We start from the raw sequence: 17,900 nt of genomic DNA, 5'->3' as shown, positions 1-17,900 counted from the left end.
CATAGCTATGGCAGTCATAATTTTCCAATATGAAAGTCATGAATAGATAAAAAGGAACAAAACAAAAACAAAAAAACACTCTGGGTACTAGTAGGACAATTTATTGAAAAAATATAATTTAAATATTTAAATTCTTTAAAACAACATTTGTTCGCTCAGTATCGACCTTTTCCTCCTGCAAAGAGGAAACATTAAATCAAATCATTAGATTTCAATAGTATGAAATCAAATACTTTTCATTTCTAAAACCTCACCTCTTTGTTTTCCAGGTTTGCTGTAGAAATCAAAGCAAACTTCGTGTTGACCGTGGGGTCGATCTGTTTGGATTAGATAATTATAAATTCAAAAGGTGCATTATGCAACTACTGATGGAAGGTGCGTAAGAGCAGGTGGTGTACCCTGACCCTCCACCAGAAAAGTTACACAGTGCACCTTTAAAGTATTGCATTTTGTTGGGTGAAAAAATAGTTTGTATAGGAGTACAAAAGTTTCAAGTTCATAATACATTTGTAAAACATGTAAATTGATACACATGTGAAATAAAATCAAAGCACCGAGGACTTACACAGCCCCTTGTTCCTGCCCTGGTTGTGCCTCTTTTTCTGCCAGTTTCCGTTCATCACAGCCCCCTCAGAGCGAGAGCTGGTGTTGTGGATATCTGGAACACATTTAGATTGACAGTTATAATGGGAATCATTTTGAAGATTTTTGGATGAAGATTATTTCTATTAGAAAAGCTCCAATACACCCAAGGCCATTTGGGATTTTTCAGTTGGTCATCAATAGCATTTGAAGACTTATCGCCATCCGAAAAGAGATTTGTTTTTGTAGTATTTTTGCTTTGAATTCTTAATTGCTATGACAATGGTGAAATTTGTTTCTGGTCCAAAAGCCATAGCATAGGCCAATGCATTAAAAACAAAAACAGCTTAGAGTTCAGGAAGGAAGGAACACAAGAGGACATTAAAAAGGTAAACAAAATTGTTGCGGAACAACTTAATAATCAACTAGGTCACTGCTGATAAATGCATCTCACTCTACAGTGTCAGAATCAGATTGTATAAAGAAGTGGACAAAGTGAGTGTGACGTCACCTATAGCGTTCAGCTTCAGTTAAATGAAGCTCATCGAGGCCAACTGTTACAGGGGAGAATTTGGAGCAGGGTTCCAGATTTGGAATTCCGACCGCAAGTATCATAGCAACCAAAGAGTCAATCTGGAGCAAGACTGTTGAAGGCAATGTCTCTTCCTGCCCGCACCACTGGTTTGGTTTATTTAATGTATTTGATAGGCCTAATGCATGTTAATGAACAGATGTGATTCAACATTCAAACACACCAGATTATAGCCAAAGGCTAATTTACATCCGTTGTTCCAAGGGCTGGAGCCACAAAAATCGTCAAAATAAAAATTGCACACCATTTGCAGTTTAGCAGGGAGTGGACGCTCTGTCAATCAAACCTGTTGCTAACACTAGTGGGAGTGAACCTTAAAGAAGGCGCCTGATTTGTCTCTTATTAATATTCATATCTTCATTTATGGACACAATAGTTAAATAATACAAGGATGTAGAGCGGGTTAATACAAACAATTTAAGACCAAAACGACGAGACTGACAGCAGCAGTTAGAGAGGGGCGACAGTTTCTCAATGCAAAGTGAACTTGAGCCAGAGTTGATGGAGCTGGAAGCGTGCCCATGAGGACTTCCTATTTTGAATGTGACAGCTGGCAGGTGAGCAGTGTCTATGGTCAGAAAACTGATGAATGCAAAATTTAGTATTCAGCGTCTTAAATTCTCCATTGGCTTATTGGTAATTCCCCATTGGAAATTAGCTCCATTGCATCATATACAAAAATAACTGGAAACGCCCATCGATAAAATGTACTAAAATGGACTCCACACAAACAAAGGTCATTTACCTGCAGTATTTGGATACTGTTGGCAGTCGAATCCTAAGTTTGTCGTCTGCACCTCTGGACATTGCACCCCACAGTCCACCAGATGTACTTTAGATGGCAACAGCTCCCTTGCTGTGTGAGCCAGAGGAGGCACCAACAGCTGCTCCACCCCGACCTCCACATTTTTCTGACAAGATTCCTCTTCACTCACTTTTTGTGCTTCCAGTATTATGGTCTTGTCTTTATTTGAATCTTTGCTCTTCTCCAGTGTTTCTCCCACAGTAAAGGACCGCTGCTTTGGGCTTTGAGCAGACTCGACAGCTTCGACCATCTCAGTTTCTTCAGTGCAAATTTCTGGCATTTTTAGTTTAATAGGAGAGTCTAGTGGAGTCATACGTTTCTGCATTTTACAACTCTGGGACATCACAATGCTAGCTTGCTTAGCGTCCATCTTGCTAGCCGGTGTGCTGAAATCAAAGCTATCGGACAACTGTACAGACTCTAGAGAGTTACGACTTTTTTGATTCACCGCTTTGTCACTTTGGACATCATTTTCCGCTTCTTCCTGTAACTCCAAAATGACTTCAGGTCCAGCCGTTATGTTTTGCGCTAACCACTCTTTTGAGGGTACATAAACAGGAAGTGATTCTACCGACCAAACTGATTGGTCAAGTTTCCTCCTAAATTTTGGAGTTTGTGCGCTTCCCGACGGTTCTTCTAGAGTTGGTTCATTAACAGTATCATGACCTGCATTGCACAATTTAATAGAAATATTTAGTGAATGCTCTAAAGGTTCATAAAGCGATTTAAACTCAACAATCTTGTCGTTTTCATCCTTCTCGCTGTCAACTGTCTCTGGCTCGAGTTGATCCTCATTCACAACTGTTGAACTCTGGAAATTTTCAACTTCATCCTCGTAACATGGCAGTTTTTCATTGTTGTCGTCCACCATCTTGTCTTCTTGGGGCATTCCTTTTCCCCAACTCAGTAGAATATCTGGTACTGAAATTCTCCTCTCCTTTGTAGACACGTCTTTGCTCGGTGAGTCCAATGCCTTTATATTTTCTTGTCTCACCAAATTAACATCTCGATTTTTCAAAGATGGTAAACTCTCTGAACAGTTGTCTTTACTCTTTTGTACGCTCTGTCCGTCTTCAGGACTTGGCATCGGTAAACAAGGCTTAATACTGCCTCTGGTGCATGCAATCTTTAGCTGCAAGCATTTATTCGGTTCATTACAATTCTCTGCATCGTCATTTGTTTTTTTCTGGCTGGAGGTGGAGGAGGTGGGGGAGTTTAATGCGGTTTCTCTGCCCGAGTCTGAGCAGTTTTGAAGCGGGCTCTCTCCGTGGAACTCTCCCCCTCTCGGTTCAGTCTGGACTTCGGTGTTGACGGTTTCGCGGATCGGGCCAGAGTGGGGCGGGCGCGGTCTCCTTGTCGGGTTGAGGTTTTGGTAAGGGGCGCTGTTGGGGTGGGGCTGTGGGTGGACCATGCGCCTGTAGTCCGTGGGCTGCACTGGAGCGTGGGGGACGAAGTAGGTGGGAGGGTCCATGTAGGGTGCAGGGGGGAAGGGGGGCATAATCATACCATAACCTGCAAAGCAGAAGGATGAAATTAGCAAACTTGGCCTAGAGCGATGACGGAAACTTTACCAAACATCTCAAACTGCAAAATTAAACTGTGCAGCTCTGTCTCAAGGGCTGTCGAATGAAGAAGCCAATCATTTCAGATTGTCCATCTATACTTTGTGATACCACGAACATTCCTCAAGCCCATGATCAAAAATTATTTCCCTTTAAGTACTAGTAGAAGTAAATCCTGGACTAATCGAAAATTTTGGTATTCACATCCAACTCCAATATACTCTATCAAATTTGGGGAATACCACTATTTAAAAGAAAAAAAGAAAAATTTAATCATTGTTAATCACAATCAGTTGGACCTACTCAATCCAATGCAGTAGGGGTCAAGTACACAATGTGATGACCAGAAGAATAAACCTAAGTGAGTCTTTATTGTGAGTTTTATATTAACAGTCAATGAATCAGCAATAAATACTAGTTGTTGGTCAATAGTAAAAATAAACACAGGATAAATCTTGAGTTAAGCTTCAAGTGCCATGTTTCCTCAGTGTTTTTTTCTATGCCTGTTGGACTCACCCATGCCGGAGAAAGGGTTAAACGGGTTGTAGAAGGGCATGGGCCACTGGTAGTGCATGAAGGGGGGAGGGGGGGCGTGGACGTAGAACAGTGGGCGGGACATGAGCTGTGGATGGGCCAATCCCGGGTCCTGTCCTGGGACGTGGGCACCCTGAGGTATTCCCCCACTCTGACCTCGAGGATTCTCTGCCTCTGCTCCATGAGGCCGACTGGACGCTGCTGTGGACATCTTCAATCTACAGGAGCAAAAAAGTGACAAAATAAGGGCATATAGCATTACTTTTCAGATTCTTGCGCAATCGTCTTCTCCAAGATACAGGCAAATATGCTGACTGCCCCCCCAAACAAAAAAACAAAAAAAAACAAGTCTACACCTTTAACTCAGCAGATATGTTGGGGTTGCTGCAGTTGGTCAGGTCTAGCAACAGTCTGAATGACCAGGGGATTCCATCAATGAATTTTTTTCTTCCCTGATGGCACAGGCATATTCCAAGATGACAATGTCAGGATTCATCTGGCTCAAATTGTGAAACCCTGGTTCAGGAGCATGAGACATAATTTTCACACATGGATTGCCCCCCCAACTTTTGTCTATCTAATTAAACATTGTCCAAAAATCATAATCAAGATTTTTTTTCCCCAAAATTTATGCAGCTCTTTGTGAGTAGTTGCTATAGCGGGTATAACAACCCTATAACCTGACCTCACAGTCATCTGTGCTGAGGAGATATTTAACAATATAAAACTAGAGCCAATCATCTGAAAACACAGCATCATCTACAGTCCTGGTTTGGACACCAGACAAAACATAGACTAACAATTGCTTCAGCGCTATCATCATGTAACTAACCAAGAACCCATCTAGTTCAAGGGTCCTATATGTGAAATATAAAAACGGATTTTTTTCCCTGCAATTTTATAAATGGACAACCATATAAGTTAACTAAAGTTAAGTTAAGTTGAAGTATAATAAAATCTATAAAATAAGTAAAATAAAAGCCTTATAGATCCATGGCCTGTGCCTGCAGTTTTATCAAGTAACCATCATAGCATCACCAGTTAAGTCCAATAAAATGTACAGAACCAATCAATCCGTTGTTGTTCTTTTTCTTTAAAAAAAACACCCCAAAACGTTTAACAAGACTTTCAAACCTCAAGTGCCATTAGCAAAGCGCTTTATAAACTAAACCCAACTTTATCATCCTCATTAGCCTATTTCTGTCCGTTCACGTCTTAACTCCCTGATGGCGCGCTCCTGGTGAAATAAAATGTCAAAGTTTACCGTGTTTTCAGGTCAGTCAGACGAGCAGCAGCAGCGTGATGCGCACAGAGCCCACACACGTGAGTTTAAGTAGGTTTAATGAGCTCAGGTGTGGAGGCGGAAGTGACCGAATGATCCGGGGACGACATGAGTCAGTACACCACAGTACACCACCACAGTGCATCACTATAGTACACCACCACAGTACACCACCACAGTGCATCACTACAGTACACCACCACAGTGCATCACTATAGTACACCACCACAGTACACCACCACAGTGCATCACTACAGTACACCACTACAGTACACCACCACAGTGCATCACTACAGTACACCACTACAGTACACCACTACAGTACATCACTACAGTACACCACCACAGTACACCACTACAGTACACCACCACAGTACACCACTACAGTACATCACTACAGTACACCACCACAGTACACCACCACAGTACACCACCACAGTGCATCACCACAGTACACCACTACAGTACACCACTACAGTACATCACTACAGTACACCACCACAATGCATCACAAGTACACCACCACAGTGCATCACTACAGTACACCACTACAGTACACCACCACAGTGCATCACTACAGTACACCACCACAGTACACCACCACAGTGCATCACTACAGTACACCACTACAGTACACCACTACAGTACACCACCACAGTACACCACCACAGTACACCACTACAGTACACCACTACAGTACATCACTACAGTACATCATTACAGTACACCACCACAGTACACCACCACAGTACACCACCACAGTGCATCACCACAGTACACCACTACAGTACACCACTACAGTACCTCACTACAGTACACCACTACAGTACATCACTACAGTACACCACCACAGTACACCACCACAGTACATCACTACAGTACACCGCCACAGTACACCACCACAGTGCATCACTACAGTACACCACTACAGTACACCACTACAGTACATCACTACAGTACATCACTACAGTACATCACTACAGTACACCACCACAGTACACCACCACAGTACATCACCACAGTACACCACCACAGTACACCACTACAGTACACCACTACAGTACACCACTACAGTACATCACTACAGTACATCACTACAGTACACCACCACAGTACACCACCACAATACACCACTACAGTACACCACTACAGTACATCACTACAGTACACCACCACAGTACACCACTACAGTACATCACTACAGTACACTACTACAGTACATCACTACAGTACACTACTATAGTACACCACTACAGTACACCACCACAGTACATCACTACAGTACACTACTACAGTACATCACTACAGTACACTACTACAGTACATCACTACAGTGCACTACTATAGTACACCACTACAGTACATCACTACAGTACACCACTACAGTACACTACTACAGTACACCACTACAGTACATCACTACAGTACACCACTACAGTACACTACTACAGTACACCACTACAGTACATCACTACAGTGCACCACTACAGTACATCACTATAGTTCACTACTACAGTACATCACTACAGTACACTACTATAGTACACCACTACCGTACACTACTATAGTACACCACTACAGTACACCACTACAGTACACTACTATAGTACACCACTACAGTACACCACTACAGTACACTACTATAGTACACCACTACAGTACATCACTACAGTACACTACTATAGTACACCACTACAGTACACCACTACAGTACACTACTATAGTACACCACTACAGTACATCACTATAGTTCACTACTACAGTACATCACTACAGTACACTACTATAGTACACCACTACAGTACACCACTACCGTACACTACTATAGTACACCACTACAGTACACCACTACAGTACACTACTATAGTACACCACTACAGTACACCACTACAGTAAACTACCATAGTACACCACTACAGTACATCACTACAGTACATCACTACAGTACACTACTATAGTACACCACTACAGTACACCTACACCTACATTTACACCTACACCAGCACCACTCACACGTGGAACTACACTTGCAGTACTACATCAGCACCACTCAATGGAGGGAATGGAGGGAATGGAGGGACAGGCTAGCACAGAAATGGGCAAACTATGGCCCAGGGGCCACACACGGCCCTTTGATCTTATTAATTAATTATTGACCAAATTATATTAAAATAGGTAAGGATAAACCTTGTTCAAAGTTTTCCTGTTGTGTTTATTTAACTGAAATCAAATTAATAAATTAATAATTCATTTAATTAATGCATTTGGAAAACAATTTGTACAATGAGCCTTGCATATTCATGTTTTGCTACATGTTACAGGCCAAATCTCTAATGTTATATATATATATGGACCTCTGTCAAATTTTAGGACGCATTCTGGCCCAAATGTCAAAAAGTTTGCCCACCCCTGGGCTAGAGACACGGTTGATTTTTTATTTGTTTTATTTATTTTTTAATAAAAGAAATGGCATATCCTGAGATGATAGGCAAAAAAGCAACAGTCTATCAATAATAATAGTAGTATTAATAGCAGTAGTAGTTGCAGTAGTAGCAGTAGTAGTAGTTGTAGTAGTAGTAGTTGCAATAGTAGTATCAGCTGAAGTAGCTCCACACCCTTATAACATAATTGACAGGCAATTATACTTTTATGTATTAGTATAAACTTTTTATCTTTTGTGTGAACAAAGGGAAAGGGAAGAGACAAAATATAGTTTGAAGTAAATGCTGGGTGTGTACAAATACTTAGTCCACCCAACTGCAGTATCAGAGGACTGTACAGCTCCTGGTCTGTACTGATAGAGTTCAGAAAAAAACACCTTAAATGTGTTCAAATGATAACTGTCCCACCTAAACTAGCCTACTACTATTACTACTGCTACTACTACTACCACTACTAGTTTACATATTACTCCAATATCAATTTTTTCTTGTACCTGTCCATATTGCTATCTATAATGTCTGATTAAACCATATGCAATAATAACAACAATAATAATACACCAACACCAATAGTGCTGGTGTATTATTATAATACACCAGCACTATTGGTATAACAACAACAACAACAACAATAATAATAATAATAATAATAATAATAATAATAATAATAATAATAATAATAATAATAATAATAATAATAATAATAATAATAATAAAAAGTAAGTAACAAAAATAAAGTCATATCTGGGGTAAAAGAAAATAAAACATGGAAACACAGGGCAATTCACATTTTATTAAACTTTTTTCAAGTAAATCATTCTTGCTTATATAAATATTTTATATTTGACTCAAGCTCATGAAACTGTGCTACACATTATAATGGAATAAATAAGTCCAGTGTTTGGTTTGGCTTCATTGTACAAACAGATTAGGTTATGTTCCTGAGGAATTAGCATTAGCAAGATAGCATTTAAATAAGGCACTTTTTCCATGTTATTCCAGTCCAAACAAGCTGAAGTCTCTAGCTGAGGTCTGAGTTTTCACTGTAAATACAACAATCTCAAACAAAAACAGGATTAAACTTATCAAACTTTACATCTCATTCAAATTTAGACAAAAATATGACTTGAATTCTAAAAAATCTACAGTACAATCTTAGACAAAATCATTTTAATTATGTTTGGTTGAGTAGAAAAAAATCTCACAAAATCAAATATAGACTAATTAGTAATTTCCTGCATTTAAAACTACAAGCAAAACTGCAAATTTATTTATGTAGCCGACTAATGGGACATTTTCTTTAAAGTGATATTTTCTTAAAGGTGCTATATTACACTAAACTGACTTACTGCCTCCTCAAAAACAGACCTGGAGTTGTGTTTTGTTTCATTCACGCATGTTTGTGTAACTCTGCATTATTAGTCCATCTACATTTACAAAGCTCAAAATGCTCTGTTCCACCTTATGATGCCATGAAGTGGTAGTTTTCATGTTAACAGCAACCTTTTATCTTTTGTTCAGTAGAAAAACACAGTGGAGCACTTCCTGTATCTCCGCATGACATCACAAGGTGGAACAGAGTGTTTTCAGTTTCAGAGAAGGACTAAATGTGCAGGGTTTGTGTTTTAAACATGTGTGAATGAAACAAAACACAACTACAGGTCTATTTGCGATGAGGAAACAACATTAGAACAGATAAAAAAAATAGTGTAATATTGGCCCTTTAACCTAAACAACATGTAATTTTGTTTGTTTTGCTTTGCTTAGAATGTTCCACTATCTTAAACATGTGTATCTCCATGGAGACAAGTGACAGGTCAGATCTGAGGAGAGGATCTGACCTGTCATACTAATAGAAACTCCCGTAGTTGAATAAATGCAAGTTGGATAAGTCTAATGCCATACTGTCCATGGAAACGAGCAGGTGGCAGTTTCACAACCAGAAAAGTAACACCTTTATGCACCTTTAAATACTTTGAAAAAAAATCTAAAAATATGTCTAATAAGTAAATAATGATTACAAACTAGACTTTCAAAAAAGTAGTTTTTACCTAAATTTATTGTTTCATAATGTTTCCTATTTGCATTCTGGCTGAGCATTCTGACATTAAATATTCAAATTATTTAGATTTTGAAGTTGGCGCGGAGCAGACGTCCCTTCAGAGGTTGAGGGGGTCTGAAGTTGTCCACCATGTCCCACACTCCCTCTCCTTCAGCACAGAACTGCAGACTGCGGAACATCTCCATCTGAAACAGGAGCAGCGGGTAAACAAAGGGGCTCGAGGGTAGAGCGACAGCGCATATGCAGGGGAAGTCCTGACTTAAAGTGGAACTAAACACTAAATGTACTTTTTTGTGACTAAACGGTGTATATGGGTTTGTTTGTTTTTTTTTTTTTTTACATAGTATTGTCTACTGTTTCTAATCCTTTTTGGAAGCTTTAGTACAAACTAGGTCAAGTTGTAGCTTTGTGTTAAAAAGTGAGTGGCCTTTGCAATTTCAAGTACTATGTAACATCACACCAGACTGCCAGCCCTGATTACAGCCAGGTGTTTCTGATCACAAACACCTGGCTGCAGGAGTGGAACTTATACAGACAGGAGTGGAATTTATACAGACCCCGCCCCTTCTCCCCTCTCACTCTCCCCTTTAGTCCTCCACACCCCACCCCTCCTACTATTTTTATACTTTGTTCATTATAATTTGCCACATTGATCTAAAACGGTTTAATAACAGAAACTGGTCCAATTACTTCTTGTTCAAAGCTGCAGAAATGACAGACCAGTGAGCAGTAGAGTTTTGATTTTTATCATTGAAAAAAGGCTACGTGACATTTTTAGTCTGTATTTTTGAATAGTCGCAAGTAAATAGAGAGCAGTCGCCATAGATACGGGGGAAGGTGAACATTTCTGGACATTTATTGAGTTCTCACGCCTCAAATGCAGAACAATGGAACTGAAAGTGGATGTTAAAAAAAGAACAGAAGCTTGCAGTGTAATTTTCAAAACAAACATATTTCTGCAATTTGTTGGGTCATTTTAGATAACTTAACTAAGACATTTACCACCATGTTTGAGTTCATTTCTGATGGATGGCCAAAATATAAATTCTACAACAGTGTCTAATGTGAATGCTAACAGACTAATCTCTATAGGTTCCCAGAGATGCTAATGAGAAAATGAGCTGGTTCCATATTTTCACAAGTGCTTCATTTTGCCCTGTCAGGTCACACTGATAGATGATGTCATGAGAACTGGACCTGACTCTGCACTTGGAGAATGAGGCAGAAATGAGGACCTTAGTGGAGGAGAGAAGAGGTCAGTGATCAGCTCGGGTCGTTGTAAAGGAGAGGTCTACACACGGTTTGTTAAGTTATAGTTATCAACAGTATTTTCATTTCTTTTAGTGATTATTTAAATTTTCAGAACAAAGTGCAGTCGCCAAAAACCCGCCCACCCCTCCATGTCTCATATCTCACCTGTGCCGGGCTGACACTGGTGGCTGGCTCCCTCTCCTCCCCCCTCTCTCACTCGTTCACCTGTGCAGGGCTAACAGTGATGGCCTGCTGCCCTTCTATATCCCCTTGTCACTTCCTCTCCTCCTCCTCCCTCTCTCATATCTCACCTGTGCATGGCTGACAGAGACCCTCCTCTCTCCCCTCTCTCTTTCTCTCTCTCTCTCTGTGTCTTTCCCTCCTCCCCTCCTCCTCTCATATGTCACCCGTGCAGGGACCTCTCTCCTCATCCTCCCCCTGTCTCCCTCTCTCTTTCCCTCCTCTCTTCCTCCTCTCATATCTCACCTGTGGAGGGTTCTCTCTCTCCTCCTCCCTCTGTCTCTGTCTCTCTCTTTCTCTTTCCCTCCTCTCATATCTCACCTGTGCAGAGCTCTCTCCTCCTCCCCCTCTTTTTCCTCCTCCCCCTGTCTCTCTCTCTCTTTCTCTCCTCCCTGTCTCTCTCTCTCTTTCCCTCCTCCCTGTCTCTCTCTCTCTCTTTCCCTCCTCCCGCTCTCATATCTCACCTGTACAGGTCTCCTTCTCCTCCTCCCTCTGTCTCTCTCTTTCCCTCCTCCCCTCCTCCACTCATATCTCACCTGTGCAGGGCTGACACTGATTGGCTGCTTCAGTACAATCCAGGTGACACTCTCCAGCAGAGGGGGCGTGGTCAGAGAGCCGTCGTACGTCCAGTACTCGAGGGAGGGGGGCAGCAGGGTCCGAGTGTCAAAATCTCCGAAGCCGCTCTGCTTACCCTGAATGCAACATATTTAGAAACCAGTGTACAGTTGAACAGAAGAGGAATTCTTACAGTGTTGGTGCATTTTAAGTGCGTCAGCATGTCTATGTTAATATGTTTTTCAACTTTTTTCACAAATTTCTGCTTTTACATTTGACTCTATGAGGAACAGGCCTCTAACAGATATAATGGTAGATAATATGGTCAAACGTACCTTGTTCTTGATGGACTCAAAACTGTCCAGGACTCTCTGCAGTCTGGGGTTGGCTGCTCCAATCTGACCAAAAACAAACACATTCTAATGACATAATATTTATATTGTAGCACATGGACTAAGCTGTGGTCTAAAGGCACATTCTGAAACAAGCAAAGCACTTTTTGACAGAGGTGGTAGAGTAGCCAAAGGTTTTACTCAATTAAGAGTAATGTTACCTCAAAATAATATTCCTTAAGTAGAAGTACAAAGAAATAATTAAAATAAGAGTAAAAAAAAAAAGCATTTGGGAAAAGTACTACTCAAGTAAAAGTAACTTTTGGGACATAACGTCTGGTTTATAATTTGAAGTTAATGAAGAAGAACACTGGGAGGAGGCCCCGGGGAAGACCCAGGACACGCTGGAGGGACTATGTCTCTCTGGCCTGGGAACGCCTTGGGGTCCCACCGGAGGAGCTGGAGGACGTGTCCGGGGTGAGGGAAGTCTGGGAGTCCCTGCTTAGACTGCTGCCCCCGCAACCCGGCCCCGGATAAGCGGAAGAAAATGGATGGATGGATGAAGAAGAACCACAGCTTTTATTCAAGTAAGAGTACTGTTACACTGTACATATATTACTCGAGTAAGAGTACTGTTACACTGTACTGTATATTACTCAAGTAAGAGCACTGTTACACTGTACATATATTACTCGAGTAAGAGTACTGTTACACTGTACTGTATATTACTCAAGTAAGAGCACTGTTACTGTTACTGCAATAAAAATATTACTTACTACTATTAAGTAGGAGCAAAAGTATGCTGCTAGAAAAGTACTCTGAAAAGTACAATTTAAAAAAAAGTTACTGTAAATGTAGCTGAGGGCTAACCACCTCTCATTTTTGTGGCAGTGGCTCAAGGGTAGAGCATCCACCCATGAATCTGAACACTGGAGGTTCAGTCTCAGCCTGTGCATACTGTTATTGGGCAAGACACTTCTCTGACCTTGCCTCTGTCTGAATGTGGTGAATGAGTGACAACTGGTTGCTTAGAAACATCGTGAACACATAATATTTGCAAGGCTACCACCAGTCTGCCCCAGGGCAGCTGTGGCCACAGAAGTGTGTGTGGCTGCTTTGAATATTGATCTATATATTTTATCCAACATTAGGGCTGTGCAAATTAGCCCATTAGCCAAATTGAGATCCAGTTGTTTCAATTAGCGTGCGTCTTTTTAAACAGGTCCACACAATCGTCTGTGTGTAAAAGCCGTTTGCAGCAGAGTTTGTATTTGGAGGAACACATGTGACTGTGTATTGTGTTACATGGCACTGATGAAAAGTAATCTGTATTAATAAAGAGTCAGGACAATCTATGTGTCTGTTTTGATGGATTTAACTCCATAATAACTAAACACTAGTTTTATCTCAGACATTGCAGTGAAGTGGACTCGTACTTATTTCATTATTGCTCTTCTTACCCTGAGGAAGACTCCGACCACGGCCAGGCCATCAGGCTCTTTGGCTGCATCACCAAAACTGGGATACTTAGTGTTCCAGTGCACCAGGTGGAGCTGTGGAGCACAGGGGGGACGTTAGTATATGATCAAACAACAGTGAAATAATATATTCACTTTGATTCAGCGTCTCATAGATCACAGCCCTCTGTGTGGCACATTTCTCAAATCATACTTTAAGAGTGAGAAAGTCATCTTAATGTGACACAAACAGATAAGACACTTTCACTTTAGCTTCTGAAGAATTCACTTACTTAAAAAAAGACATGTATTTTTGCCTCTAAAAATCTCACAATTATTTTACAATATTTTGTAATCTGGCCTAAGTCAGAGAAGGAGAAGGAGGGAGAAGGAAGGGATAGATGGATGGATAGATTGGTAGATGGATGTATAGATTGATAGATAGGTGGATAGATAGGTTAATCGTTAGAAAAAGAGAGAGTACCTCACAGGGGAACCTGACGCCATTCACAGTGTGCTCAGAGCCCTGGTCGTCGCTGCTGCCCCAGTGACAGTGGAACTGTTTGAGCCTGTACACCCCAGAGATAGGGCCTCCCGTCAGGGCTGAGGAGAGAGCTACAGCTTAATCTGAAAGCTGACTTTGATTGTTCCTGCTCTGGTCCTGGTTTAGCCCTGGTCTAGTTCAGGTTTAGTTCCAGTTCAGTCTTACTTTGTGGTCGTACTTTCTTCTCAAAGCCTGATCTCGATGCTTTTCAAAAGATAAGCAGGACTGGGCCTGGTTAGTATTTGGATGGGGGAACCACAGAGAATACCAGCTGTGTCCTTGGGCAAGACACTTCACCATCTTTGCCTAGTATGAAAGTGGTGCGTGGGTGTTAGTGATGGTCAGAGGGGGCCAACGGCACATATTGACAGCCTCACTTCTGTCTGTCTACCCCGGGGCAGCTGTTGCTACAATAGTATCTTACCACCACAGAGTATAGAGTGAATTAATGATGACTGACACTGTGAAGTGACTGTCTGTCAGAGTGCTGTTTAAGACTAGAGAATTGAGCTGGTGATGACAAAGATGTACAGGCTGTTGCCTTTGCAGTAAATCATTAAGTTTATAAAATGTCCCTGTGTCAGTCCCTGTGTCCTCACTTTGGAGCAGAACAAACAAAACAAACAGCTCAGAGCCATGCGTCCCGTCGACCTTGAGATAAGACTCAGACCTGGAGGAGGTTCAGAGGAGGGGTGTGGGCGGGTACATATCACACTGTGGGGAATAATATCTGTACACTCTTAAATCATGACGACATGCCTTAGCGCCTCCCTTATGGGCTTTTTCGGGACAGAAATCAGATCCCCATGACAACAATCTCTCAGACCCTTCCCCATTAAAGTACTGGTGCAGCTTTCAGATATATGTTAGATTACAATTTGGTAACAAGTGGCTATGGTTAAGGCGAGGATCGGTCTCCAGGAAATGAATGGAAGTCAATGTAATGTCCCCTGAAAGCATGGAAACCCAGCTGGTGTGTATGAGTGTGTATAGAGGCGGGTTTACTCGTGTGTGTGTGTGTCTGATTGCAGTAAACAGAGTTATCGGTTGTAGCCTGTGAGGGGCGGGGCTCAACCTGCCGCTGAGATAACAGAAGCCTGAAGAGCGAACAGTCACGTTAACTTCCATCTCAAAAAGTCGGGATTTTGAGTCAAATCTTAATCATGATTTAGTTTATAGAGGTGGATTTTGTCACTATGGCTCTGGTTCACCTCTGTAAGTGAAACAAGTCAAGACAATTGTAACTTTTGTTGCATAAAATTCACTAAAACTCAAAAATGATGCCCATCCAAGCGGCTTCTACCTCGACGACTGAGGGTTTACGCAGTGAACTTTTAAACAACGACGCCACTGGGATGAACGGCGAAATGTCTTTGGGACAACAAAGGAGCAGTTAGAGAGTGACAAAATTTTTTGTATTTTTTGGTATTTATAAGTAAAAAGGCAGATTAAAGACGACCTCAGTGCAGGTGTAGTCTTCTGAGTGCAGTTAGTTTCAAATACATAGAGATATGTAGTGAGAGCTTTTGCCCCGCCCCCTTTTTAATCGACCAATCGACCGGCAGCACATCTTTAGTCGAAGAAAAATGTCTTCATCCCAATTCGGTCGATACAATTGATAAAACAGCGGGTTCTTACTTGAGGAGTCGGTGTCGTCTACAAAGTCCACCTGGAAGGAGTGTCCATTGTTGAGGATGCCCTTGGCGTCGCTGGGGTCGTAGGTCAGCTTCAGGGGCTTGAGGGCGGGGTCATACACTGCGTCTCTGGGGACGATGTTTATGGGGCTCTGACGGGGTCCGGTGGCGATCGGGTATCCCTCTTCCCATGTGTCTGGACCTGAGCACGAGACAGAGGAAGTTAATGAGAGGAACGAGGAGCTTGTGTTGGTGTTATGGTGCAAAAGTAAACGAAGGATAATAATACTATAAGTGTAGTCTGTGATACAAGTCTTAAGAGCAGACTGAAAACCCACCTCTTCTCCCTGGCATTTAATACTAGACCCACCTCTTTTCTCCTGTATTATGTGCTATAGAAATAAACTTGAATTGCAAATAAGGACATGCATTAAAAATAGGTAAATAAAAAAAAAAAAAAATCAACTAATTGTGACAGGTCAAATATGAAGAATAATCATAGTTGTATTTGGATCATTGTAATCGTAATTGTTATTTGAACTCTGTAGACTCTAAAACACAGATCTTTTATATTTCTACATTATTTAGAGTCTTTCTGTGGCCAAATTGTGTAAATGCACCAGAAAAATGATCACTTGACTCATCCACTGCTAAAATAATCATTAGCTGCAGCTCTAATAAAACAGAAATAAAAGAAGACATAAGAAATAAACAGAGGTGGCAGGTAATGAAGTACAAGTAGTAAAGTACTGTACTTAAGTAGAATATTAAGAATCTGTACTTTACTTAAGTCATTTTTTTTCAGTGTGTACTTTTTACTTTTACGTCACTACATTTGAGAGCAGTATCTGTACTTTCTACTCTGCTACATTTTTGAAAATGACTGAAAGTAAAAAGTACTTTTCATATGATTTGAGGGGTTATTTGTACCATGTTCGTGGAAACATAAAGTTTTCAAGTTCAAGCTTCAGCTTCAAGCAAACAAAAATAAATACACAAAATTCATAAGAAAATGAAGAAATTAATTCATATTGTTGCTGTGACCAAAATATGTCTCATTTTACTCTTTAACAAATGAACAACACTTTCTTTCTTTCACTTACTTTCTATTCTTAAAGTACATTTTTACACAGGTACTTAAACACTTTTACTTAACTAGATTTTTTCATGTGATAACAAAATTTAATATTTCATCCATCGCTAAAAATAACTTCAAAATGGGGAAAATGGTAACTGGGATTGTCAAAAAATGAACAGGCTTTGAAACTAGATCCTTATTTCCACAAGTATCGATATATCAAAGAATCATTTATATGTCAAACTGAACAGTTTTAGGACGGTTTGATCTTCTTAGATAAGACCACATCATATTAAAGACATTACTCACTTTACATTATTTATTGTGCTGAAAGTTAAATAGTATTGTAAAAAAAAATTAACTTCATTTTAGTAACAGTGGGGTCGTGTTCTATGGCAGTATGTAGAGCTTTGGACTTTTTTGATTTTATTCAGATTTGGAATGACCTTTGAAACATTTTAAAATAGTACCCAACAGTCTAACTACATTTGATAATGTTTGACACGAATGAATTTAAAGGAGCTAAATCAGACTAAAACCAGACTTAAATGATAACTCGGGTTCAAGTCAGCTCAAAAACATGAAAACATTCAAATAATCAGAATTACTGATCTGTTTCTTACCGTTGTCGGCTCCGTAGCCCCAGCCGTGAGACATGTTTCTGCTGTTTGTGATAAAACTAAACAACAGTGTGTGTCTCTGCAGGGGACTTATAAGGACCTGCCCTTGGACCGGGCTGGAGGAGGGGCCGGGTCTACAACTGGTCTACAACTGGTCTACAACTGGTCTACAGCTGGTCTACAACTGGTCTACAGCTGGTCTACAACTGGTCTACAGCTGGTCTACAACTGGTCTACAGCTGGTCTACAGCTGGTCTACAACTGGTCTACAACTGGTCTACAACTGGTCTACAGCTGGTCTACAGCTGGTCTACAACTGGTCTACAGCT

At 40.8% G+C, this 17,900-nt stretch overlaps 2 protein-coding genes across 2 annotated transcripts; both read right to left on the bottom strand.

Annotated features, from left to right (window-relative positions):
* Nucleotides 1–85: 85 nt before the first annotated feature.
* LOC129457001 (uncharacterized) lies at nucleotides 86–5,377 on the bottom strand. Its single transcript, XM_055228389.1, has 6 exons — nucleotides 5,340–5,377; nucleotides 4,058–4,293; nucleotides 1,920–3,491; nucleotides 566–658; nucleotides 255–317; nucleotides 86–175 (listed from the first exon to the last, which is right to left on the bottom strand). Exons 2-6 carry the CDS (start codon nucleotides 4,284–4,286, stop codon nucleotides 156–158), a joined length of 1,977 nt encoding a protein of 658 aa, XP_055084364.1. The 5' UTR covers nucleotides 4,287–4,293; nucleotides 5,340–5,377; the 3' UTR covers nucleotides 86–155.
* A 3,194-nt stretch (nucleotides 5,378–8,571) lies between these two features.
* On the bottom strand, nucleotides 8,572–17,640 carry cahz (carbonic anhydrase). Its single transcript, XM_033982192.2, has 7 exons — nucleotides 17,575–17,640; nucleotides 15,878–16,075; nucleotides 14,180–14,298; nucleotides 13,699–13,791; nucleotides 12,242–12,304; nucleotides 11,888–12,043; nucleotides 8,572–10,045 (listed from the first exon to the last, which is right to left on the bottom strand). Exons 1-7 carry the CDS (start codon nucleotides 17,606–17,608, stop codon nucleotides 9,923–9,925), a joined length of 786 nt encoding a protein of 261 aa, XP_033838083.1. The 5' UTR covers nucleotides 17,609–17,640; the 3' UTR covers nucleotides 8,572–9,922.
* Nucleotides 17,641–17,900: the final 260 nt, after the last annotated feature.

This window comes from Periophthalmus magnuspinnatus, chromosome 17, assembly GCF_009829125.3.
Source record: "Periophthalmus magnuspinnatus isolate fPerMag1 chromosome 17, fPerMag1.2.pri, whole genome shotgun sequence".
NCBI classification, from domain to species: domain Eukaryota; kingdom Metazoa; phylum Chordata; class Actinopteri; order Gobiiformes; family Gobiidae; genus Periophthalmus; species Periophthalmus magnuspinnatus.
This window is presented reverse-complemented; position numbering and strand designations above follow the sequence as displayed.